At 23.7% G+C, this 27400-nt stretch overlaps 9 protein-coding genes across 9 annotated transcripts; 3 read left to right on the top strand and 6 right to left on the bottom strand.

Annotated features, from left to right (window-relative positions):
* Positions 1-431: 431 nt before the first annotated feature.
* PVVCY_1403920 (conserved Plasmodium protein, unknown function) lies at positions 432-1958 on the top strand (the record flags this gene model as incomplete). Its single annotated transcript, XM_008624638.1, has 1 exon — positions 432-1958. The coding sequence occupies one exon, from the start codon at positions 432-434 to the stop codon at positions 1956-1958; it is 1527 nt and encodes a 508-aa protein (XP_008622860.1).
* Positions 1959-3942: 1984 nt separating this feature from the next.
* Positions 3943-6042, top strand: PVVCY_1403910 (conserved Plasmodium protein, unknown function; the record flags this gene model as incomplete). Its single annotated transcript, XM_008624639.1, has 1 exon — positions 3943-6042. The coding sequence occupies one exon, from the start codon at positions 3943-3945 to the stop codon at positions 6040-6042; it is 2100 nt and encodes a 699-aa protein (XP_008622861.1).
* Positions 6043-6727: 685 nt separating this feature from the next.
* Positions 6728-8950, bottom strand: PVVCY_1403900 (conserved Plasmodium protein, unknown function; the record flags this gene model as incomplete). Its single annotated transcript, XM_008624640.1, has 1 exon — positions 6728-8950. One exon carries the CDS (start codon positions 8948-8950, stop codon positions 6728-6730), a length of 2223 nt encoding a protein of 740 aa, XP_008622862.1.
* A 555-nt stretch (positions 8951-9505) lies between these two features.
* PVVCY_1403890 (FbpA domain protein, putative) lies at positions 9506-12005 on the bottom strand (the record flags this gene model as incomplete). The annotated part of the gene is made up of 2 exons (XM_008624641.2): positions 9506-9584; positions 9697-12005. The coding sequence occupies 2 exons, from the start codon at positions 12003-12005 to the stop codon at positions 9506-9508; spliced, it is 2388 nt and encodes a 795-aa protein (XP_008622863.2).
* Positions 12006-12929: 924 nt separating this feature from the next.
* On the bottom strand, positions 12930-14267 carry PVVCY_1403880 (protein TSSC1, putative; the record flags this gene model as incomplete). Its single annotated transcript, XM_008624642.1, has 1 exon — positions 12930-14267. The coding sequence occupies one exon, from the start codon at positions 14265-14267 to the stop codon at positions 12930-12932; it is 1338 nt and encodes a 445-aa protein (XP_008622864.1).
* An 863-nt stretch (positions 14268-15130) lies between these two features.
* On the bottom strand, positions 15131-17584 carry PVVCY_1403870 (conserved Plasmodium protein, unknown function; the record flags this gene model as incomplete). Its single annotated transcript, XM_008624643.1, has 1 exon — positions 15131-17584. One exon carries the CDS (start codon positions 17582-17584, stop codon positions 15131-15133), a length of 2454 nt encoding a protein of 817 aa, XP_008622865.1.
* Positions 17585-18576: 992 nt separating this feature from the next.
* On the bottom strand, positions 18577-20115 carry PVVCY_1403860 (inner membrane complex protein 1h, putative; the record flags this gene model as incomplete). Its single annotated transcript, XM_008624644.1, has 1 exon — positions 18577-20115. The coding sequence occupies one exon, from the start codon at positions 20113-20115 to the stop codon at positions 18577-18579; it is 1539 nt and encodes a 512-aa protein (XP_008622866.1).
* Positions 20116-22669: 2554 nt separating this feature from the next.
* On the top strand, positions 22670-25983 carry PVVCY_1403850 (conserved Plasmodium protein, unknown function; the record flags this gene model as incomplete). Its single annotated transcript, XM_008624645.1, has 9 exons — positions 22670-22891; positions 23023-23116; positions 23301-23380; positions 23563-24247; positions 24353-24428; positions 24591-24724; positions 24873-24946; positions 25086-25156; positions 25290-25983. 9 exons carry the CDS (start codon positions 22670-22672, stop codon positions 25981-25983), a joined length of 2130 nt encoding a protein of 709 aa, XP_008622867.1.
* A 300-nt stretch (positions 25984-26283) lies between these two features.
* Positions 26284-27115, bottom strand: PVVCY_1403840 (conserved Plasmodium protein, unknown function; the record flags this gene model as incomplete). The annotated part of the gene is made up of 4 exons (XM_008624646.1): positions 26284-26344; positions 26521-26621; positions 26763-26878; positions 27088-27115. 4 exons carry the CDS (start codon positions 27113-27115, stop codon positions 26284-26286), a joined length of 306 nt encoding a protein of 101 aa, XP_008622868.1.
* Positions 27116-27400: the final 285 nt, after the last annotated feature.

Below are 27400 nucleotides of genomic sequence, written 5' to 3'. Positions count from 1 at the left end.
ATTTGTTCGTTATTTTATATTAAAATACTTGATTAAATTGAAATTCTTTTATAACAAAATTTTTATTATGCACCTATTTTTAAAACATTGAAAACAAACAAATATAAAAAATAAATTATCTATATTTGAATATAATAATATAAGGGGACAAGCATCCTACATAATACCATCAAATATAAGTAAATTCCGAAAAGGGTTGAAAAAAAAAGCAAAAAATGATTTTGCAATAAATTTCCGATACACTTTTTTTATGTTATCCACTTAAAATAAAACAAAGTGAAAACCAAATACAATTAAAGTAGTTAAATATATAAGAATTAGAAAAAATATAAAGAGAATAACATAATTGAGTTTGTCAAGCACTATACCAGAAACAATCGGCACTATTGTGCTGAATTATATTTTTCAAGTACCAAACTTTTGTTAGAGAAATGGATCATAGACTTTTAGGCAATAATCATTCATACTATAAAAGAAAATCAATATACGATAATGGATACGGAAATTGTGATATACCTAAAGGTAAACTTCTTCATCTTATTATAAGAATAGGTATAACAATTATAACTATATTAGTTATTTCACTGTTTATAAAAAGTAACAATAAAATCGCACGAAATTTAAGCATAATGCAAATTAGTATAGAGGAACATGAGTTTTTTAACTCTTTGGGATTTCCATTAAATAGCAAAGAACTAATTTATAGTAAATTAGAATCATGGGGTTTTAATTTGTCCGACATAGGAGAAGAAGGATTAAATCCAGAATATAATGAAGGAAATATAAAAAATTATAAATATTCCAAATATACTTATAAAGACATATTATTATTAAATTATGTAAATAATGAACGAAGTGAAATTTCGAAAAATATATTTTTATATAAATTTATAGAATTATTAAAAACAAAGGAAATAAATACATTTTATGATTTTTTACAAAACTTTATGATATTACAAGATTTAAATTGTTTACCGATTAGTTACAAAGGTATATATATAAATAATAAATTTTTTACACTTAGTTATGCAAACGAATTTACTATTGATGATATAAATAAAGTTGAAACTTTAATAAACGAAAAGCCATTCTTATATTTAACATATCATGGTGGTAAAAAAAAAAATGGTATTCACAATATTTGTAAATTTTCAAGAGATGGATATTTTTTAGGATCTGTATTATTACCATTTGAACATAATGGAATATTTTTTAATATTGTAAGTTTAAGAGGATTATTGTTACACGACAATTATTTATATGTTGCTGATTCGTTTAAAAATAATTCAAAAATATATAAATTTTCGGATACTATAAATAATTTATCAAATAGAAGAGAATTTGTGTCTGTCTTTATTTCACAAGATAACCAATCAAACCCTTTAATGATACATCCATATGGAATAAAAAAACATGATGATTATTTTTATATAAGTTCACAAAATACGGGAACAGTATTAAGGTTTGATATTGAAGATGGGGAGTTAGGTCCATCAAAAGATTCATTAAAAAATACACATAATGGTGTTGTTGTTAAATTAAATCAATTTGAAGAAATAAGGGGATTAGATTTTGATCATTTAGGAAGATGTTATGTATCAAATAAACAAGTAGGTGTACAAGTATATGATAAAAATTTTAATTTAATAAAAATTATTCCAATGTTTTCTCCTATATCTGTTTTATTTAACAATGCTAATAATCGTATATTAGTAGGGAGTTCCAAAAGTCATGATATAAAAGAATATGATACTCAGAATTTCGAACTCATAAAAACAATAAAACACCCATTACTTAAACATGTAGCAGGTATGGTTATATATAAAGATTCCTTATTTGTTATATCACAGAGAAAAAATAAATTACTTGAATTTTCATTAACTACAAATTTGTTAAAAAATATTATTATTAACGATTTTAGTGACATTGGGGAACGTGTCATATTATCATGGGCCTAGTCTCTTTACGATAATTTATCCAAATGTAATTTTGTATTTCTTATTGTTTTTATTTTTTTTTTTAACGATATTATTTCCGTTAACATGAAACATCACAAGTTACCCAGATGAATTCATATTTGCATGATTCATCACATGGTTACACACATATACAACATAGTTATTGTATTTTGAATTTTTTTTTTATATATCATAAAAATATGCTTTATGGAATTTGACTTTCCGTGCATTTTCGCATTTTGACAAAAATATATATTTATACATCCTTATTATTTAAATTAAATGCAATAATTATACTCATACTTGTATACTCTTTTAATTTATTAAAACGCTTAGCAACATAATTAAAAAAATATAGGATACAAGTAAATATAGTTAAGGATAATTATATCCATATATATGTGTATGTTGAAAAAATGACACTTTTCGTTCTTAATTTTGATTTAAGAAAATCTGCCATTTTACTATCTACTAAACTTACGACAAATTATTATTTTTTTTATTTTAATTTACATAAAACAATATCTACTCTAGACATCGTATATATATGCCTCGATTCGAGGAGTAAACCTGTTTATAATTGTAACCATCACGAATTTGTGCATTACACATGATGATATAAAGTGTGGGTAACAGAATTCGAAATGTTCTAATTAAAATTCAAGCTTTCAATAATATGATGAATTCTAATATATATATATAGGTCGTAGAAAAAGAAAAAAAACAATTAAGCCAAATTAGTATTATTTTTTTTATTTATAACTGCTCATAAAATATGTGTATATAAAAATTATATATGGCTTTGCCTATCTATATATTATTATATTCATACATATAAATTTTATATTTAACCAATTTTATTTATTCTTAATTTTTAGAAGAATTTCTGATATTTCTATCCGATGGTTTTTAAGTATTTATTCAGCACATCCCGTTTCATTCGGAAATATTCTTTTACAATAAATAAATTATTCACTTTATTATTTTCATCATTTTCTTTTATCGTTATTATGATATATATTTTTTTATGTTAAACTTAAAATATTTTCAATGATTTTATATCCTCATATTTCTAAAGGAGTATAAAAATATTTTTTTCATTTTTCTCGATTTCCTTATTTTGTTTTATGACCCGCCACCGGGGTTTGTTAATCATTAGCTTTTGAATTTATAATAGTAAGCATTACACTATAGTAACTTTCTTTTTTATAATAAAAAACGTTCCATATTTTTTTTATAGCAATGGAAGCGAAAGAAAAAAATATTTAAATAAATAAATAATAATATACATAATTGATAAAGAAATAATATAATTATAATTAAAATTTTATAAAACATAATTTAAGAAATTGTTATAAATATATTAATATAAAAAGCATATAGCAATATACGCAAGTACATAAATATATATTATTAAACCGATAGATACAATAATGCTTATTTAAGCATTCTTATGAATTATTTACCTTCTAGGAAAAATTAACTAAATAAATGCATTTACGCAATCCAAATAAAATGATAAAATAATACTATTTAGCGAGAATATAAATGTGCTTTGGCCGAAGATATTTTGTTCTACGTTGAATACTTTAAACATTATGATGCGTCATTATTCCCATTAATATAGCATATAAACAGGTAAAGTTATATATATATTTTTATAATTAAAAAAACATAATAAAGCAGAAAAAAATAAAAATGGAAAAACACAATTTCTATATCTATTCGTAGCATAAACATAATAATTATCAAATTGACAAAGGTAAAGTGTAATAAAAAAAGGATTCCATTTTTTATGCTTTACACTATAAAACCATATACACATACACAAATGGATATATGCATATGATTTTATAAATAAAGAAATAAAAATAAAACATTGAGAAAAAAAATGATACGATATTAGAATTGCATATATATATTATAAAGTAATAAATATCATATAAGAAATACATAGATATGTGCATATATTGAGGAAAAGCAAATGAAGGGGGAGGAACTGTTGGAGCTCATGATCGATTTTATTTTCACCTTGTTTGTGGATATAGAATTGTATATATGCATCTTTATAATTTTAGTGTATTTTGTAAATAACAAGATAAATAAAGTAACAAAATATAATTTTCATAAAAGTGATGCCCTACTTAAAAAATTAGCCAAAAATTTTTATATAGTAGAATTAAAAGCAGACTTTAGCCCGATCAAATATGTATTTAAAAACATTTTATATCATATATATTATTCTATTGTTATTTTTACATTGATTTATTTATTTCGATTATATACAATTAACACGAAAGATATTGTGATTCCAGATGTATCAGATGATGATTTTCCTATTGAAAATGAATATCTAAATGAAAATGATAGGGAGGTATATAGTATTATCGATTCAAGTCTTGTTTACTTTCTTGCATTTACTTTTGGAAGCATAATTTCAATAGGATTTTATAAAAATATTTGTAAATTATTTAATCGTAATAAAAAATATGTGAGTATACAAAAGTATAATTTATTAAAATATTCTATGGATATAGCTAAGTCTGATTTCAAAGACTATTTAAAAAAACCATCATTTGAAAAAGGCAGTAAATTTAAATTAGATTTAGGAAAAACTATTAAAAAAACACACAAGATAAGTTCCGAGTTTAATAGACAAATAAAAAGCGCTTCTGCTGAATCTAAAAATGGTTTCTTGAAATTATCTATATCATCCATCTTTTATATTATATTTATTAAAAAGCATGTATTATATGATGAAGACTTTTTATACGAGTCTTCTACCAATGATAGTGCACAAGATGAGAATAAATTAAAAGAAAAAGGAAAAATATATGTAGTATTTGATATGATATCGAATGTTATTATGAAAAAGGGAAGCTTAAAAGCGGATGAAGGCACAAATACAAAGGAAGTAAATGCAGAGGGCGTATCACCGCCTGGGGAAAATAAAGAGGTTTCTGATCAGCTAGATTGTCAAGAAACGGAAAAAATCGAAGAGACAAGTAAAAATGATGAAACAAATCAAGCCGATGAAAATCAAGAACATAAACAAACAAACGAAGATTCTATAAAAACGTGCACAATATATAAGGATAAAATAAATATGGGAAATATATTAAATAATGAATTAATTATTGAAAATGTAAAGAAAGCGTTAGATGCAGAAAATAACAAAAATATTATTGCCGATGATATAAAAAATGGTCAAAATATGGATGTGAAATTAACACTTAATAATATAAAATTATGTGATATAAATGAAGATATAAAAGAAGTATATAACTGTAAGTCTCATTATTATTTTAAAAGCTTAGTAGAAATATGTATTCTATATTTACCTATGTTTTTCCTTTTTAAAAATAAGTTATATCTAAAACTACTCTTTACCATGTGGTTATATATTATTAATTGGATCTTATGGAATGTCATAACAATTTTGTCGATGTTTAGGCCATCGTTATATGCTTATTATTATTTATTCAATGAGCATATAATAAATATATTAAGTGAAAATATTAATCAACAAGAGAAGAATACGATGATGCAATTTTTTTTTGGATTTTTTGTTTCATCACTTGTATATTTTAAATATTATTTGAATACCGAATTTAAATTGATAAAAAATTCTCATATAGAATATTTTCAATCCTTAATTACTACCCTTTTAGATGAATGCTATAAATTACGATCCCAAAATATTATAAAAAATTTTGAAAATTTAAAAATATTCCCACTAAATATTGATTATCAAAATAAGGCAATATTTTTAGACAAAAGTTTATTGCTTACCCCCAAAGAATTAGAAAAAATAGAAGAACAAAAACAATTAAGAAAAAATTCAATAATATTAAAAAGCATAGGAAAAATAGCTAAATACTGTGATAAAAATACAGCTAGTCAAATGGCTGATCAAATCAAACTTGTTCTTTTAAAAGAGGTTCCACAAAAAGTAGCCCATAATATTTCTCAATATATATCAGATGAAATTTATACAAAAATTAAAAATAATCCTGAAAAATTAAAATCACATATAAACGCCTTTCTCAATGATATATCATTAACACATGATCCAAAGAAGTAAATTTTATCTGAAAATGGTGGCTGAAGTTTGGCCATAAGAAATATTCCGACAAAAGGTGGCAAAATAATATGACTACTGATGAAAAATTATGAACAAATTGTAACACCGTTTTAGCGCCAATTCCGCGTATTAATAAATTACCGCGTTGCCAGCAACATTTTAAAAGTACCTTATAAAAATTGATCGAATAATTAATGAGCGAAGAACACAGCAATGTATAAGAATATATACATTGACACTAGTTAAATGCATACTAAAAAAATTATGTTTGATTAAAGTTATTACATTATAGGCACCTGATTTTGTGCCTATGAGTTATTTCAATATGTATAAACAATAAAATAAAACATATATATATATATTTGACATGTGAACGTATTGTTTATAAAAACAAAAAATCACATTCCGTGGTTGCGCATTCATAAATGACGACCTTTTTTATTTATATACACGCATTTAATAATTTTATTTTTAAAAAACTTCACATTTGTGTAATATATATTGTATATGTCAATTTTTTTTGTACTCTCCTTTACATATATATATGCCTATGTTTATTTTGCCTTTTTTTATGGCATTCTAAAACTTAATTAAAGAATAAATATCATTATAGTTTTTAATTATACTTCATTGTCATTGGTTTTATTTGGGCTTCCTATATGTTTTCTTCAGGATAGTCATCGCTTTAAAAAGGGTGTCTATTCCACGAATCACGGTCTTCGTTTTTTCTCAAAAATTTAAAGGGATTTTTTTCGGGAACATATGTATATTTATAATTTTCATATGCATCCGAATGTGTGTAATCCACTGGTAATAGTTCATTTTTATCATCTGTTATGGCGGTTTGTTTTTTGAGCCAGTTATCAAAAATGTGTACCCCTTCATCCCAATCATATTTATAATTGTGTTTATTTTGGTTTTCTTCTTCAGTATTTTTTTTCTTTTCTTTATATTTGTTATTAATAGAATAAAATTTTCTAAAATCTTCCTTAAAATCGTATACCTCATCATATATACCAACACCAATGTATACATTTGAAGCAGGACCTAAAATAACATAATCTTCATTATCTTTTATTTCTGTCGATGGAGATTGTGATTTTAATAATAATTTACATAAATTTAATGACTCTGTTACATATTCAGAAGACTCTTTATAAAAAGGTGATGTATGTATATAATTATATTCACTAAATGCAAAAAAGAAAATTTTAACAGGTAAAAATGATCCTGGTTTCATAACTAATTTTAATGAGCAATAGCCATCTATTGAATTGTTCATTCCATCTGGATAAAACCATAATTGCAATGAATCAAAACCTCCTAAATTAAATATATCTGATTTAATTGGTTGCCCTAATCTTTTAGGATATTGCTTACATAATAACGGTATAAAATTAATAGGCCATATAAAATTCATGCCTACAGATACATTAGCTGGATAAGTTTCAGCCGATCCAATAAATTGCACATCAAAATAATTATTTTGGGCTTTATCTAAACTTCCATAACCTGTATTATTATTAGTTCTTTGATAATAATTGTTAGAATAATAATTTTCATTTAATTTTTCTTGATCTATTGAATCAAGAAGATCTTTAACAGTATCATCATAATATTTCCAATTTCCTCTTTTTATGTCATTTTTTATATTATCAGACTCCCATCTTTTTTTTTGTTTAATTCCACTATCTCTTTTTTTTTGTTCTTCTCTCATACGTCCAGTTCTTAAATGAATATTATTTGGATTTATATATTTTGGAAATTCAGATTCATATTCACATTTTTCATCAAGCTCTTTTATTTTTTCCCCATGATTTAAATATATATACCCTGGATAATTTCGATCGAATAAAATTTCTCCTAATGTTGAATCCATATGATAATTTTTTCCAACTTTTTTATATTTATTTATTTTATCTTCTCTTGATAGATATTCTTTTTTTTCTGTTTCTTCACCATTTATAGAAGTATCACTATTATTGCAAATTGTCTCTCCATTTTTTATTCTTTCTCCCAACATGAGTTTAACTTTTCTTTCAAAATCATTTGAAGGGGGTTCTTCATCACGTTTGGCATTACTATTTTTAGATTCGTCTTTTTCATTATGTTTTTTTTCATTCTTCCTTTCATTATTATTGTTTTTGTGAATTTCATCGCCTCTATTCCTTCTTACAAATTCATTATATTCCTCATTATTAAAGTTTGTAGATATTTTGGGAGTTATTTTTATTTTTCTTGTATCAGGGAATCCCTGAAAATCTTTCCCATCTATCATTAAAAGTGGAAGTCCTTCATAGATACAATAATTTTGCAAATCATTTTGATCAGTTTCGGTTTTTTCATCACTTTTTTTTCCACTTTTTTCTTCACCTTTTTCTGTGTTTATTTCACCACTTAAATCTGATGATTCTTCTTCCTTTTCCTTATTATACTCAATTAGTTTTTTATATAAATCCGGACTTATATCTTTCAAATTAGGTAATTTTTCTATTTCAATACGTCCATCACTATCTTTTCTTCCCCCTTTTTTATTATCACTTCCTTGGGGAAATAAATTTTTAAATTGCTTAGGATTGAAAAAATTGCTTTCAGCAAATAATATATACTCTTTAACTTTTTTTTTATTCCAATGACTTATTTCTTTCCCACCAGTACAATTATACTCCTTTGGGCATTTATCCCTTGTTTTTCGTATATTAAATTTAAAGCTAGTCGCATTATTTATGTATGCGGTTTTGGGATAATTCCTACTGCTACTACAAAATTTCCCACGACTTTTTACACAACCCCCTCTACTGTACACAGGATATAAACCATGATTTTCGTTCGTTAAAATGCATAAGTTACTTTTAGAAAAAAAAAATATGATTATAACTATGTTTATAAATGGGGAAATATAAGGCATTATTATAATCAGATAAATGGATATTCATATTGTCATCAAAATCACGTTTTATCATGCCCCTAACAAAAAAAGTAAAAAACACAAAAAACCAAAAGCTCCTAAAACAAATTCATCCTATTTTTTTTTAACACTTGTGAAAGTCGTATTTAATTACTAAATAAATGTACTAAATCCATTACAATATTTATCATGCTTTATTTTATTATAAGTGTATTTTACTTTTGTTTTTATATATATGCATATTATACCTTATTCGGTGACTGCACAGAAAAATAAAGAAGGAAAATATTTTCAAAACGGAAAAAAAAAATCAATAGTTAAGATATTTCTAAATGTTTAGTAGAACTATTTTTTTTCTGGATTTTAAACGTTAAAAAATCATAATAATAAAACGTAAAATAATGTGTAAAAATAAATATTCAAATAAACGAAAATTTAATTATAAAAAGGGAGTAGCGGCAAACACTAATTCAAAAAAAAAATAAAATAAATAAAAAATTAAGTTTTGTATGGTAAAATAATATAAAAATGCAACCACTATGGGTATATAATTTTCTATTTTTTTTTTTTGGAAATTTCTATTTCTTTGTTCCTTTCGTTTAGATCCTTTATGATACTAGAAACTTTGCTAGGCCTGAAAAAAACGATTTACATACACATTGTAAGATATATGAAAATTTGAACAATAAATGAATAAAATAAATTACAAATAATAGTTTATATACAGTTTCACTTGTTAGTATTACCTTCCATATACAAGCCTGTATTTCGTGACCTCTACAGCTCCTTCATTCAAAGTGTTATCCTTATAAACATATTTTCCAAGGGTAAAACAAACAAGTGTCTTTTCCATTTTCCTTGATTTTGAGAAATAGGCAGCTATATTGGCAGCATATTTTATATCATCATCAATATTAATATCTGATAAATTTAAATCCGCGCTAATTATTTTACCATTAATTTTTTTATTCCTTAATATGACATGCCCACCTGGATGTTGATGCACATGAAACCATAAATCATTAAACTTCAAAATTTGCGTTGAAATCTTTTCATTTTGTTTACTATTTCTTCCAATTATTAAAAATGGAGAAGATATATCAGATTCGTTAATTTTAATTAATAAAGATCCTTTATAAATATTTTGTGAAGTTTTTATAGTATTTGGTTTAACATTAAGAATTTTTTTTTGTATAGTTTCTTCTTTTTCTTTTTTTTCTTCCAATTTTTTAACATGTGTTTTTCTATTATCTTCTAATGGATGAATTTTTAATTCGGCTTCAATTAATTTTAAAGCATCAAATGTTTTTCTATCAACCCAATCATTCATTTTTTCTATAGTATAGTTAAAAACACTTAATGTATTTATTTGTTCATTTAATAAGTATTGTTTTTCACAAAATTCTCTTTCAGATTTATACTGTTTAAGCATTTCTTCATATTGTGGCATTTTTTTTTTAATAAATTCTTTACAAAATTGTAAAGAAGTGTAAAATTGATTTACTGAAAAATATTCACTATAATAATAGTAAACTAGTTCAATTACTGTGTCAAAATGAATTTCTTTTTTACTTACAGGTTGATTATTTGTATGGGCATTGTTTCCATGCTTTTCTGCTTTTTCATTTTCTACGTCGTTATCTGAATTATTCGAATCTAAAACTGATTTGGAATTTTCGGATGTAGGACTTTCCAATTTATGGATTGTATTATTTGCAGAAGATGTGTTGTAATTTTGTTTTGATATATTTATAAGTTTGACAACAGAATAGACATTTAAGTTATAATCATAATGTGGATAAAATGTAAATGCTTCACTTTTTTCTTTTAAATTTATAAAACGTGCCCATTTAATATATGCCTTGTTAAAAAAATCTAATAACAAGGTTTGGTCTAATTCTTGAAATTTTACATTATGTTTTATATTTAAATAATCAAAAAATTTTAATAATAAATTATAACTAACACCTTCATATAAGTCTAAAATGGATGAAATAAAAGGTTGTTCCTTTCGTGATTTAAATAAATTTATAAATGATGAAAAAAATTCATAATGATTTGGAATTAATTTACATTCATCTTTTGTTGGGAAAATATAAGTATGGCCTTCTTTATACGATTTGTCTATTGTCTTTTCAGTTATACTATTATGAGGAGATATTAAAATTTCATTATTGGCTTTATTAATAACATAAGAAATACAGGATTTATTATGTAGATCAAATATTAATGTTACTTTTCTGTTTGTATTATTTGCACTTGGTAATATATCTATAATATCTATATCTTCTTCTGTTTTCCTTTTTAAAATAAAGTCTATACATAATATTTTTATAAATTTATTTTTTATGTATATATCAGAAATAAGTGAATATTTTAAAATTGGGTTTAATTTCTGGGCATAATCATCTTCTATAAATCTATTAAATAATTTCCTTATTTTTAACCCTAAAGAAATAATCGGATTTTCATTATCATAACATAAATATAAATAATATTCTCTTCCTTTTTTATTTAAATGTAAAACAATAGTTTTGGTATCTGCTTGTGTTATATGCTCTACGATAGAATCTTGTAACAATACATTTAATTCATTTGCTAATAATTGCAAGGTTGTATAATCTATATGTTGAAAATTGTTTGACAATTTGTTTTCATTTTTGCTGTGTGTTTTTTTTTTCAATTTTATTTTATTCCCAAAGGTATTTTTTGAATTTCTTATTTCTTCTGCTCTTTTTTCTAATAATTTAATATATGTATCACTATTTTTGTCATATTGTGTATACTTGAAAATGCCGTCATCGTTTGAGCTGGCACTATTTTGTTCGTTGCTACTTTTTAAAATACTAAATTTTTTTTTTGTATTAATAGAATAGTAAAAAACGTTCCTTTTTGTATTAAGATTCGTCTTACTATTTAAGGACACAAAATGGAAATTCTGTTTTTTATGATAATTTATTCTCTTACTAAAAACTAGTAACCATGATGCATTATTCATCATATACGGGAAAATTAATAAAGAAATTAAGATTTTTTTTGCGTTTAAAAGAAGCATTAAAAAAAACTATTTCGTGCTAGTAGTAATCGTGTATTTTGAAAGATGTGAGACTAAGTAAGAAAACAGTATTCATTTCTACAATTTTTTAAGAGGGTTAGGGTGAAAACAATAACCATACATACATACCTATATATATTAATACATTAACGTGAATAACGAAAAAAAGAAGCAAATAATTAAAATAATAAAAAATAAAAAAAAAAATAAAATATTACGACAAAAATAAATAAAATGAAACGGAAAAAAAATCCTGCAGCAAAAAATTGTTCGCAGCTCGTACGCTTAATATGACCCATAAAATATAAGATAAAAAATTTTGTTCTATAAAACTTATGTATCACAACATTGCGTGGGGAATATATCATCATATATATGCACAATTATGTAGTTATATATGTGCCTGATCCTAAGCTTTTAATCCTTTTGATTTTCAAAAAAACAGTAGGATGAAAATAAATTGATTAAAACATTATTCTCTCCTTTTATAACGAAAAATAATAAAATATTTTTTTTTTAAGTTGGAAAAAAAAATCGGAAAGAACTTTTAAAACGAAACATATAATGAAAAGAAAAAACAAGCATGTACACACATGCATATATCGTATGAATCAATTATCATGGGTATCACGTAAAACATCCATAAAATTGGGTAAAAATATTATATGAGCAACATTAAGTGTCTTATAAAAATCTTATAATTATATTATGAAATTGATAAAGCATAGAATTTTTTAAATTATATATTAGTACGTTCTTTCGAACATTCTTGATACTGAAGTTATCATTTTTATCGCAAATTTTATAACCCTTTGGCATAGATATAAATTAGTTGAAAAAGAATAAGTGAAGAGATATTATTTAACAAAATGTACAAAACATATGTATACATATATATATATATATTTTATTTTCTTGCAAACTTTAGAGAAGTATTTTATATTTCTCTTCCGTTGGGACGGTATTTATGACACATCTTCCATCATAAGAGAGAGAAGCGAATACCCAAGCATCTGTTTTACTCCATGCACCTTTATAAACTGATTCTTCATGATCTGAATATGTTTTTATTAATCGATAATTTACTTGTTTATCTTTTATATTTAAATTGTTAGTATATTCTAATTTGTGTAATTTAACTGTATTATCAGTACTTGTTGTAAATAATAACTCATCATGAAAGTGATTAATATTGATAGAAGTAATCCAATGTGTATGTATATTCATAGTAAAAAAATCATTTTTTAGATATCTTAAATCCCACATTTTTATATAACCATCTTTAGATGATGTCATAAGAATATTAGGTATATTCGAATTAAAATCGAGAGAAGTTATGTTAGCTTTATGATTAGTATATGTAGAAAAAATTGGTTTATTACTTTTTATATCATACCCATATATATGTATATCACTTGCAACTGCTAATACATTTTCATGATGAGGATCAAATATTCCGTAATTTAATTGTTCATTAACAAATTTTGATGTAATAAAATTTATATTATTACTATTATTTCTATCAAAGATTGTGTAACTATATTTGTCTATAATTGCTATTTTTTGAAATTCATTTTCATAATCATTCCATGCTATATTTTTAATTCCTACATATTGCTCATCTCTTTTTAATTCACATAATTTTTCTAATTTTCCCTTTTTATTTAAATCAGGGATACATTTTTTATTACTATTTATAATATTTTCACTATTTGTTTGTGCTTCAGTACTTTTGTTGTCAATCTTTTCTTGCATATGATCATATGAAAAAGAATTATCATCTAATTTATCGCTACAATGTTCTTCAATACATTCGTTTTTTATTTCGTTCTCTATTTTTTTTACATCTTCTAATTCATTGGTTTCATTTGAGTCATTCTCTCTAAAATTATTTAAATCTCCTAACCATAATGAACATACATTCTGAATGTCATTTCCACTGCAATTATTATCGTTTGAATAGTATAACCCAGAAGAACAAACGAGAATATGTTTTTTGTCATTTTCTTTTTCTTGCATCCCTAAGCAAACCATATTACTAATTTCTCCGTGATGTGTAAATATATTTACATTTTCAATATTGAGACTTTCATCATTGTATTCTATCAAATGTATTTCATTATTATTACATGGATTGTCAGAACTTAACAAAAAATAATGTAAGTTATATGATTGATTTAATAAATTATTATTTACATTGCTCAAACATCTAGATTTAAAAGGTGAATAATATGTATTTTTTAATATCTTCCCAGAATTCATAATTATCAACACTTTATATCATTCTTTTGAAAACATATATTAATTTATAACTTGCTAAGTCATATATATCTATATCTCACATATATTTTTCCATACTTTATTTTTACATACATTCATATATAATACTGTGTAGATGAGTTACTAAAAAAAGCCAAATTTATAACAAAGAAAAAAAAAATTTATATTAATCCCAAAAATGTTGATAAAGTAATAAATTTCGTATTAATTGTAACGGGAAATTTTTATTTTTATTTTCGTACGTAGATGAACAATTAGAATATAGGTACACATTTAAAGGTCGTATAAAATTATTTTTTTTGGTATGTATTTCTCTATTCAAATTTTGAAGTGAAGGATTGACTAAATTAGTAAGGGCTAATCTATCCCTTTTGAACAATTATATTTAAAGATTTTTCTTTTTTTCATTCTCAAAAAAATATTGAAGCAAAAGTAATTTTTTTTAAAGGACAAAAAATAAAATAACTAAAAGATGGTATTTAGGAATTAACCTTTTAATTTTCATTTTAGCTACTCTCTATGTATTTTTACTTTGTAACGGTTTTGTATCCGTTGTCCTTTTGGGAATAAGCAAATAATCGTCCCAACAAATTAAATGGATTTAAAAAATATTTATTTTACAAAAAAATAACAAAGTTAAGTAATATTTTTAAATAATAAACAAAAATATATATATTTCAAGGCAAATAAGCTAATTAAAATTGTGCAAAAAAATATATAAAAAATGTGGAAAATGCATACACCCATATAATACATGAACATACATAATAAATATACGCATATATGTGTGTACATAAGTATGAGCATACATGTGTAACATTGTTGAATTCAACAAAAAAACAGCATTATGTATCTTTCGAAATATATTCATTGGTCCATTTTTTTTGTAATGTATCAATATTATCTATTGGTTCAAAATTTTTGGACAAAATTTTTTGTATCATTTTTTTTCGTTTATTTAAATGTCTTCCAATTTTTGGATTTTCAGTGGATTCCTTTTGTTCATTAATATATGCTTTTATAAATTCTGTTTCAGTTTGTTCAGCCGATTTTATTAAATTTTCTTTTTCATAATTTATTTTAGGGGGCTTATTTGAGGTCATTAATTCTAATAAGCTTTTTGTAGCATTTTTATTTTTTATATATGCTTTATTTTTTTCTTCTATTTCTTGGTTTTGTTTATTTAGGATACTAGAAAGGTTTTTATTCAATTGTTCATTCATTATAGGAATATTATTTTTCTCAAATGCATTTTTTTGCTCTTTAGGATTTGTTAGGAACATTTTTTCATAAATATTTAAAGTGTCTTCCTTTTTTGGAGGGTTATTATCATCGCAGTCAGCTACTACTTCATCGTCCATATTTAACAAAAGTTTAGTAATTTTTATTTTTTCATCATTATTATGGCTATCTTTTCCTTTTTCTTCTTCTTCACCACTTATTATATCATTTTGGTTGAAAATGGAAAAAAATTCATCGTCATTTTCTTCTTTTCCATCTTCTAATTCTATAAGTAACTCATTTTGTTTTGTGTCTTCAAATTTATTCATGCTACCATTTTCTGTTTCATTATTTCCCAATCCTTTTAGCTCTTTATTTTTTTCAAAAATATGTATTTTATTTTTTAAAACTTGAATAAAGCTATCCAATTCTTGCTTGGTAGTATTTATTTTGATAAGAGAAGATTTGCTCGATTGTGCATTTACAGAATCTTCTTCTTCAGTTAAACTTTTTAAAGCACCTTCATAATGCTTGCAAATTAAAAGACATTCAGAATTAGTAAAAGTATCAATATATAGTTTTAAATATTTGTTAATTAATGAAAATAATTTGACATTAAAAATTTTTAAATTTGCATATGAATTTAAAATAATAGCCAATCCTTGTTTTGTGAAAATATGCATTTTTTCAAATATTTGCATAGATAAAATATAGAATAATATTTCTGATTTAATTTTTAATTTAGAATATGAATAACAAATTAAGCTTAAACTTTGTGCTGATAATTTTATTTTTTCATTAATAAGATATGAAGATAAGGAAACAAAAAAATTCATATCCCGTATTTTTAATTTAGCTAAACAATACGAAATTGTAGATAATGTTTGCTCATTTAGTTCAATTTGTTTGTTTCCCTTGTTCTGTATTTTATTTAATACTATTTTGATAAATGTATCAATAAATTTTTTTTTATCATCTAAATTAAAAATCGAGAATGCATAAATTAACTGAGAAAAATGTTGTGTGTCTAGAGATGTGTAATTATTTTCTTCAGAAAAAAAATCAAAAACAAAATTAAAGAAATCTTTAGAATAAAATTTAATTTTTGCAAAAGATTGAGCAACAGTACAAAGTAAATAAGCATTAGTATCATCTATTGATTTTTTTTGAAATATATGATCATTTAAACATTCATTTAAAAAATTATAAATATTTTTATTTTTAATATTTTTTTTACAGAACCCATTAATTATTAATACAATTTCCAACACGTTTAAATCTTTGTGGATTTTTTTAACACCTTCAAATAGTTTAATCCAAACTACTTGTCTATCTATATTTTTATAATTCATTTTTGATAAGCTATTTATTAAATTTGTTAAGGATTTTGAATCAAACTCATCAATCCGATCTACTAATTCATCAATCATATCATATATTATTATTTTGTCTTTTATATTTAATTTATAAAAAGCATTTATTATACTGGATATATGACTATGCTCAAAGTATGGAATTTTATGTGGAATTTCTTCACATATTCTATTAAACAAATTATTATCTACATAATTAAAATGTGCATATGCATTTAGCATTAATGATATATCTTGAGGTACACTTTTGTGTAACTTACTTGGTATATATTTGGCGAATGTTTCTAGTAGATTAACATTTTTATGATTAAACTTTCTCATTGTATTTAATATTAAAGACATTTCCTTTGTGCTCATATTATTTGCAATAACAATAGCTCTTTGAGCATATCTTTCTAATAATTCTTCATCATTAATATCAAAATAATATAAACGATTACATAGCATTGCTAATTTTTTGCCTTTACATGATTCGGGTAAATACAATTCACCCTTACTTAAATTGTCAAAATGCATCTTCTCTTCATATTTATCAGGGTTTCTAATTTTCTTTTCAATATCTAGTGGTTTTTTTCGCGGTTGTTCCTTCAACCCTCTTCTTTTATTTTTCATACATCTTATTTTAATTTCAAATATAGAAAATTTTTTGTTAAATATTGATGTATTCCCCTTGTTAACAATACATTTGAGGGTGTTTAAAATCATGGCTATTCACTTGATATTTCTCACATTTATTCTGTAATATATCCATATATTTAATGTTCTACAATCTTTATTTGCTCAAAAATGTAAACAAAAATACAGTTTCTATGGAAAATTTATCAATATATTATGGGAAACAAAAAAAATGAAATATACCTTAAAAAATAGCTCTAAAAACAATTAAAATTTGCAAAATGGAAAAATATTTCTACATCATGTTCCTTTTGAATAAGGGGTATGAGTGTGAAATAAATTATTGTTTCTACATTTATTTATGTTGCACTTTTTCTATATAATTATGATATTTTTTATATTTTACTTATTTATATCGTATGATCCCCCCCAAAATTGCAAACATTTAAAAAACAAAAAAATATAAATATCCGTACCATTACGATTTTTTTTTTCCAATTATGATTAAGTCTTTATATTTGGAAATAAGTAAAACCTGAGGATTTAACTCATACGCCTTTTGTTTATTACAACATATTTGAACACATATATAGTATATGATAGTGAAAATAAAAAAATAATTATTATTACAAAAATGATATAGCATATAATAGAAAATGTTACAATATTCGTAAGTTCAATAATAGGATACTGACATTAATACAAATATATATAATAAGAAAAATCAAAGTGTTGAAGCATAATATTATTTTTTAGGGAATAAAAAATATTTTATAATTTATTTATGCATACAACTATATTTACACATAAATTTATGGATAATGAAAGAAATATTTATGCTTTGGATCTCTTATATAAGTCATTAGGTTAGTTTCGTATTATTTATTCAACTGTTTTTTCGTATATAGAAAAAAAAATTGTTAAAATATTTGAACATATGTTCTGTAATTTTTATTACTATATCTTAGAAAACATTAAAATGAATACACAACAGTTTGTGTACATGCGTATATCTAACACCTTTAACGGTAGAAAACATAAAAAAATATATATACATTGTTTTAATATGTGTAAAGATAAGATTAGATGTTTTTCTGAATAGCTTTAACATCTGGAGTTCCAGGTACAGCTGGTGGAGGTAAGAAAGGAACTCGGGCATTGTGAGCCAAAGGAGGGAATAGAGACTGAGATGTTCCATTTTTTTTAAAGCCATCAAATTCATAAACCCCAGTTTTTGTGAGAATATCCGGTTGTATATCTTTTTTAGTACATGTAACCTTTCCAATTTCAGGAGGGCATGTAAAAACAAGAGGAGGCATATTATTGCTATTATTTCTTGGATGTGGTGGTACTACTCCATCAGGATAGTTCCATTTTAGTCCCTCTGGCAAATTGTGTATATTTGGTAGGTTTTCTATCTGTGTATACAAATTCGAATTATTTTGTCTATAATCCATATTTGATCTCATAAATGAATTTGTAGATAATAGGGAATTTTTATGAGTATTATTACTATTTGCAAATTTCGAGTTTATTGGTTTTAAAACAGTTAATGGAGTATTTTCTTGATTTTGCATATTTTGTTCAGAATTATTTCGGTAATCTTGTTGCTCATTAAATGTGTTACAATACAATTGAGGTATCATAGTATGCTGGTTTTCATCAAATCCATATTGGGGTTGATTGTTATTCAAATGTTGTGTCGGTTTTAATGGTGGAAATGATTCTGAAATAGGGAAAGGAATGTGTGTACCTAATCGTGGCATTTCTCCATTAGGTTTAAATGGAACTTCAACAACTTTTTCAACGTATCTAGGGACATAATAAGGAACTTCAACTGTTTTTATTTTTGGTACTTGCTTTATAACAGTTTGTGGGACTTCTATAATTTTTTCCTGAACTACTGGTTTTATTGTTTCTACTATTCTTTCTACATATTGAGTTACTACTTTTGGTACAATTTTTGGAGGATACAAGCATGGAACTTCTACTGGAACTTCTATATATTTTACTCCTTGTGGTACTTCAATTATTTTTTCTTCTATTACTGGTTTTAGAACTTCTTTTGGTACTTCTTTAATTACTTCAGACACACTTGGTACTAATTTATTTACTTTTAACAATTTTTTGATTTTTTCAAAAGTATGTTCATATTTTACATGGGGTATTTCTATTTCTCTTTGTTTTCTTTCTTTTTTAGATACATATATTTCTCTTTCTTCTATTATAGGTTTAGCTACAAATTTTTCAGGAATATTTTTTTTGAATTCTTCGGGTAAAGGCAATGGTCCCAATGCTGTCATAACTTTACGAGGATATGAACCTCCATATAAAGTGTGCTCATCTATTGTATTTTCTCTATGAGCGTTACTGTATTCATTTGTTCCTATTCTCATATTATATGGGCTATTTGTTTTTTCATCTTGATAAAGATTATTAGCAGAACTGTTTTCTTTTCTTTCCCCTTTGTTAATATATTCTGAATTCGAATTAAAACCTGATGCTTCGTCATATATTTGCTTATCCATTTTTTCCAGCATAGAATTAGCTAAATTATCATAATTTATTTCATCCCCATTTTCTCCATAATCCTTATTTGTTTCGCTAGTATTTGGATACATCTTAAATTTTGTTTATAAGTTGGAATTACTTAACTGAAATTGTGTTGGCTATGCAATGAAAGATAAATGGTCCAAAAAAGTAAAAACAAAAAACAAATGGTGATCTAATAAATTTAAACAAACCGTATAAGGAATACACAAATATAATAAATAAAATATTCGATGCATATACAAGTGTCTATATATGCATGTATAGCTTTTATGCTCTAATTATGTCTTTCAAATTATAATTTTTTAATTTTATTGAACTATAAACTTGTGGTTAATTATTGTAAGAAGATTTTACATTACAAAAAATCGATATACATACATTCACATGTATGTATATATATAGTATAGACACAAACAAATGAACAGCCAGTGTTATGAACAAATATCATAAAAAATAAAAAGTATAACAATGACAAAAAAAAATATAAATAAGCAGACATATAGAAACAGTTATAGAAATAAAATAAAAATATTTCAATAAGGCCTTACCAAAAAATGTAAAAATGACAAAAGTAAAGAAATAGAAATAATTTTGTAAAAAAAAAAAAATTATTTATAAATCTTATATTAACGTACGAAATAATTTTCCATTAGGTGTATAAATTGTCATCTATTATATATTATTGACAAAAATTCACTATAATTTTTGTTATTTATTACGCTTTAAAAATATGAACAAATATATTTTCTCAAGCTCAACATAAAAATGAAATTTGCAATAAAAATGGTAAAAAAAAAATAGTCCCTTAAGAAATTTTTAAATATTCATACCATAACATTATATATATTATTAATAAACTTTCTTGTTTTGTTTTATAGGCACTCAATATATTCTACCTTTTTTTTTCATCACGTTCTAATTAATTAAGTATAGAATGTGTATATAAATTCGTATTGATTTTTTACACACATATATTTTTCCCTTATCAAATTACTGTGTGCAAATAAAAAAATATATTTATAGTTACATTTTATAGAACTGAGTTTATTACTTAGCTTATAAAAACATCCATTTTTTTATATTTAAAATATAATAAAAAAATATTATACAAGCATGCCTTATTCTATTAAAAGTGGAATAAAATAGAGAATATAATATTCCTGTTCTTGTCATACATAATTTCATTTTCTTAATAGAAAAAAAAATTGATCAAAATGTCATAAAAATAATTTAAATATAATAGACAACAAGTGTATAAGCATAAGTATACTTTCATTGCAAGTTAATATATTCCCTTTTAAGTCTCAATACTTAATTAATATAACAGGTGCCTATATGCATATTATAGATAATTTTCTTTTTATAACAATTTTAGAAACGATATAAAAATATATAGAAAAGCGTTGAAAGGCTAAAAATTCTATATAATTCTCAAAACCTTCGATATCTTTGCGCATATTTTTTTAAGATACCAAATGTTTTATTCCTCTGTAATGTTCATATATTTTTATGAATATGTATTCCCTAAATCATAAATTTTTAAGGTATATATAATACTGTCTTATTTTGAACAACAATATTATTATATATGTTAAATATATATATCATCATCTCTTCGTATAAAAATGTGTATAATAGTAAAGGTTAAAGGTATATTCGGTGGATACACTATGAATCGAAACCGGATACCTATGGGTGTAGGGGAAAAAAGTAAACAATTATAGAACACAAGTATTATTTTTACAACGTGCGTATTGGTGCAGCAATAGTAGTATCCTGTTATTTAAAAACAAATACTAATATTGTATAAATAGCATGCATACTTTCATGGCATGTATTCATTAATAAAAGGCACAATAAATATGTGGACACAAAAAAATATATGAAATAAAAAGGAAAATATACTTATTTATGCAGGATAATAATAGAAAAAAAGATATATTAGTAATAAATAGATAATGGAAAGATAAAATAAAAAATACACATTGCATAGATATTTGTCGGAATCTATTATGCATTTTTAATAAATAGTTGCTAATTCATAAATAATCGGAATATTTTTGTTTTATATAAGATGCATTATTATTACTTTTTCGGTCTTATAAATAATAATGCATACCAATATGTGCAAAGCACATATTAATTTTTGCATGTTGCTTTTCTTATATTTCTTGTTAAGTCTTTGAATATATTTGCACTTTATTTTTTGAAATGAATTTGTTAAATAAGTTACACAAATTAACTATATATAAATCTGTATATATGTGTATGTTTATACACTATAATATTTATTTAATTTTGTTTAAGTATTTGTGAAAATCATTTTGCGTGCATTAAAATTGTTTGAATTTTTTTTGTAGATTTTTTAATTTTGTTAAACATTGTTCTGTTTTTATGAGCATATTGTACGCTAGTATAATATACAATTGCATACTCACATATGTGTTACATTTTATCTTCATTTATTTATTTTATCAATTTTTTCTATATTGTTGTTCTACAACAATCTCATTGCTAATTAAATTATCTTTTAAAAATATAAATTTGAATAAAAAATCGAAATAGAATACAGGGATATAAAATAATTAAAACATGCACATTGTAAATTAATAAAAGAGGAAAATGGCTTGTATTAACAAACATGAACTAATAAACTCACGAGTTAAATATAAAACGATACATAAAATAAAGGATGATTGTTATGTTTCAGAGCAAGCACATTTGGTTCCAGACAATGAAGGGACATCTATTTATTTGAGTTATGAATTAAATAAGACATTAGAAGCAATTTTTAGAAAGTATTCAATAAATGGCTACATGGGGGTCAACGAGTTTATTCGAATGGTTAAAAATATATAAATTAAAAAAAGTATAAATATACTTTGTCACTGACACTGTTTATAGTGTCCATGTTTCTTTTTCACTCTTTTGTAACCAGTATAAATAATGTTATTTTTTTATCAATTTATTCGTAGTGCTATGATTATAATTTACTACCTAAGAAGAAAAATAAGGAAGTTTTGTATTACATCTTTAAGACTTCGAATTCCTCAAATACAGAATCCATAGGTACGTTAATTTCATTATTATATGTCATTTTATTTTTGTATCCCTTTGATAATCATACGCCGATTTTATTTGATGCGCATATTTCCATATCCCCTATTTGCGACGTAATTAAAATGCGTCTATTTAAGATAACACAAAAAATATAAATTTTCTTTACACCTTTTCTCCCTACTTTTTTAAATAGAATATAAATATTTTTTCCAAATATTGCAAAGACTAAGTAGTTATTTATTTCGAAAACTAGTTATGACCGAGGAGGAAAAGGTAAACAACAACATGAACACTACCATGTTTTATATATGTTACCTATATTAACTAAATGTGTATAGATTATAAATATATGTTGAACAATTTATAGTGAATTTATTTCGCAATCGATAATTATAATGTGTAGAATCTAAAATATATATTTTTTTTTCTTTTTGTTTTGTTTTTATTTTAAACAGTTCAATGTGTTGATAACGCATTTAACGTCAATAAAAACTTCTCAAAAAAGTGTACATGTGGAAAGATACAATGCAGGTGTTCAGGTAGATGTAAGAAGAGAATGCAAAGAAATTAGTGCAGTTTGTAAAATGGTAGATGCAAGTTGTGATGCATTTGTAGATGTAAAAAGTATTGGTGTTGCAACTGATGAAATCAAATATGAAAATAATAAAAGAACAGAATTATATGACGAAGATACAAAATCTTATAATAACACATTATTAAATGAAAGCAACAATAATAAAAAAAATAATAATAACAATAATAGTTTTAGTGAAATTAAATTACAAAGTTCTGAAAATTTAAAAATAAAAGAACGAATAGATACTGTTGAAAAAACATATACTAATAAAGATGAGCTTAATAAAAAATTGAAAGAAGAATTAAGTAGCTCCTTAAAAATCATTGAAGAAAAAAATGTAGAAATTGAAAATATTAATAAAAATAACTTAAAAGAATTAGAAAAAAAAGATGAAAAAATTGAAGATTTAAAAAAAATTATTGAACAATTAAAATCTGAAAAAAAAAATCCAGAAAATCATGAAAATACAACAAGTATACAATCATCTGAAAATAATATTTCTAGACAATTATCTACCCGAGATAAATTACAAGATATCGAGGTGGACTACCTAAATTTGAAAAGTAAAATTTTCATAAAAAACATACAGATATATACATGTCTTATAGTTTTATATTATTAAACTTTCAATTATACTATTATTATTTTACTACTATTTATTATTATAGGAATTGTAGTTTTACCATGCGAAGAAGAAGCTCAGTTGCTAAAAGTTTTTGCTATGTATAGCACATATTGTGGAGGGTAATAAATATATGCACATATAAAGTGAAATATATATGTAAATACAAGATGTGATGAACTTAAACAGAGTTATGTAAAATTATCTTTTATCGCTTTTTATAATTTAAAAAAATAATACACATTTTTCTTTATTCTTCTTTAAATTGTGTTTATACAATGCAGAACTGTAGAATATGTAATGAATAAAAAATCATGTGCAAACTTTTTAACAAGATCTTATTTACTACGACATCATGAAAAAAATTATACCAAGGTGAATTTGGATATAAAGAATGCTGAAATATTATTTAATAAAGGTATTATAAAAATAAAATAAATGTTATATATTCATGGGACTCATTCTTGTATAATTGTGTGAAACACATTTAGTAAAAAGTATAACATTGTTCATTAGTGAATATTTTTTATATAAATCCATTATTATTATTTTTTGAATTTTTTTAGTAATATATAAACGATGGACGATAGAACAAAATGAAATGTTGGAAGATGTCTTAACATACTTTTATTTCAAAATAGTAATAATAAATAATATATAATACATGATTATATGTATATGTTTGGTCAACTTAGAAAAATTATTGAGTATGAACTATTTTGATGCATTTTGCGAACAAATATTATTAATCCCATTTTTCTAATATCTTTTATTCTTAGCTTTTAAGCGATATAGGAAAGTATTTGTACCCCGAACTTGGAGAGAGAGAAAGCTTTTTAGAAATCGTTTTGTAATGAAAATATATTTGTGAACTAAATCGATTGTGTTATGTATTTTGTCTTTTTCATCGTTCTATTATTATCACTATCCCTTTTATTATTACTATTATTTTTATTTATTTTTTCTTCTTTTCTTGTCTTTAGAAATCACATATTAGCTGTTAAAAGGCATGGGCATTACGCAGAAAGAAATGAAAAAAAATCACCCCCAAAAAACACTCCTAAAATAAAACCAGCATATTCCGATGATCTCAATATGTTTAAGGACAATATAGTAGGGGGATACACAAGTAGTGAAGAGGAACATACAAAAAATCAAACAAATCAGGATAAAAAAAGAAGTGAAGTTAATAATAATAGAAAAAGTCTTAAGATGAAAAAAAAGAAAGAAAAAATCATTAATAATACAGACCAATCATTTGAATATATTCTCTCAAATGAAACGAAAAAAAAAACTGACAAAATGAATGGCAAAAAAAATAAAAATAAAGACACCAAAATTAGTGATAATAATAAACATATTAATCAGTTAAAAGGAAAAATATTATACAGAAATATGTATGGTTATGATACAAGCAATGATGAAAATAAATCTTTTTGTTTTAGTACTTATGAAAATTTTAATTTAGCTTTAAAGAAAAACGATTTTATTAAACCCACAAAAATAAAATCAAAATTTTTAGAAAATCCTATAAATACAAAAAGAAGCTTTACAAATATTAATACCAAAAAAAAAAATAATTTTAAAAGTAAATTTCCTCTTTATGATATCGAAGGAGAGTTATGGGAATTAAATTCCGATTCAAAAAAATGTCTACCTTCATTTGGTAAATATTAATATATTTTTTTACTCTACCTTATACTTTCCCTTTGTTTGTATATACGTGTATCCACGTACCATCGTGTGACAGCTAGCCACATAAATATGTACACACACCATATAGTTTTTTTGTTTGCTTTATATTTATACTATTTGTTGTATTAAAAAAGTTTTTATAATGATCTTTAAGAGCGATAAACAGAAACAATAAGAAAAAAACGAAAAAAAAAATAATCAAATAAAATAAATCCAATATATAGCATAAAAAAAAGTAATAAATAAGGATATATTATTCCGTTGCAGTTCGATATTACTGCCTTATGCTTTATTAGGGCCTTTCTGTTGTAACATTGACATTGTTGATGTCATAATAATCATCCTAAAAAAATATATATAAGTTTAAAAGACATGATGTATAAATTTGTTGCATTAATATTGTTGAAAATAATTTCTGTATGTTAACAACAAATGTATAACATATAAATGATGTAGAAGGTGATTTTGTTTTCTTCTTTTTATTATATTTATATGTATTGGAATGAAAAAATAGCATACGTAATCATCGGAAGCATTGACGCAATGTTTATTTCCCCGCTATTTGAAGTTAGATATATTGAAATTAGGAAAAATACTGCCATAAAGATTATTTCAATCACCTGATAAAATAAGTATATAAAAGGAAAAGCTATATTCCGTAATGTTCAGTAAAAAAGATTCCACACGTATATATAGCCATATGTTCATTTTCCATATATTTGTTTTAATTTATGAAGTTCTAATGAATTTGTAAATTTAACCTTAAAATATACTCCAATTAAAATCCCTAAAAAACATAAAACAAGTAAACTTTCAAGGTCCGCTGGGGGTGTATCCTTTCTCTCATATTTAAAAATCGACGATGGATTTTTTGGCTCTGCATTGATAGTAAAATTTATGCAATTCATATGTCCAAAATAATGCATGCATATATATATGTATATGGGCATAAGAATATAGCTAAAATATTCTCAAGTTGACAGTTCATATTGTATGGTTATTACTGTCCATCAACAAAAGAATAATAATTAATATGTTTTTAAAAAACCTTTTAATATTATCATAAATTAAAATTAAAAATATTACCTGTTGGGATAATAACATTTATAGGCATTTTTTATTAATTTGGGAATGAAATATATATATTATTAAAAAATTGTACACAATATATTTTTGCGCGTTTTTTTGCTTATAATTATATTGTCACTTTCTTGTTATATTAATTGTTGTTCTTGTTACTATGCTTTAATGTATTTTTTTTTATGAATTTTTATGTATTTTTGGAAAATTATAATTACAAACTAAAATATTCATATAACAATGTTATAATTTTTAGCACTTGTTCTTTTTTGCGTTTGCAAACGCATTGTCACATTTTTTAAATTACATAAACTAATAT

Source organism: Plasmodium vinckei (genome assembly GCF_900681995.1).
Source record: "Plasmodium vinckei vinckei genome assembly, chromosome: PVVCY_14".
Lineage (NCBI taxonomy): Eukaryota > Apicomplexa > Aconoidasida > Haemosporida > Plasmodiidae > Plasmodium > Plasmodium vinckei.
This window is presented reverse-complemented; position numbering and strand designations above follow the sequence as displayed.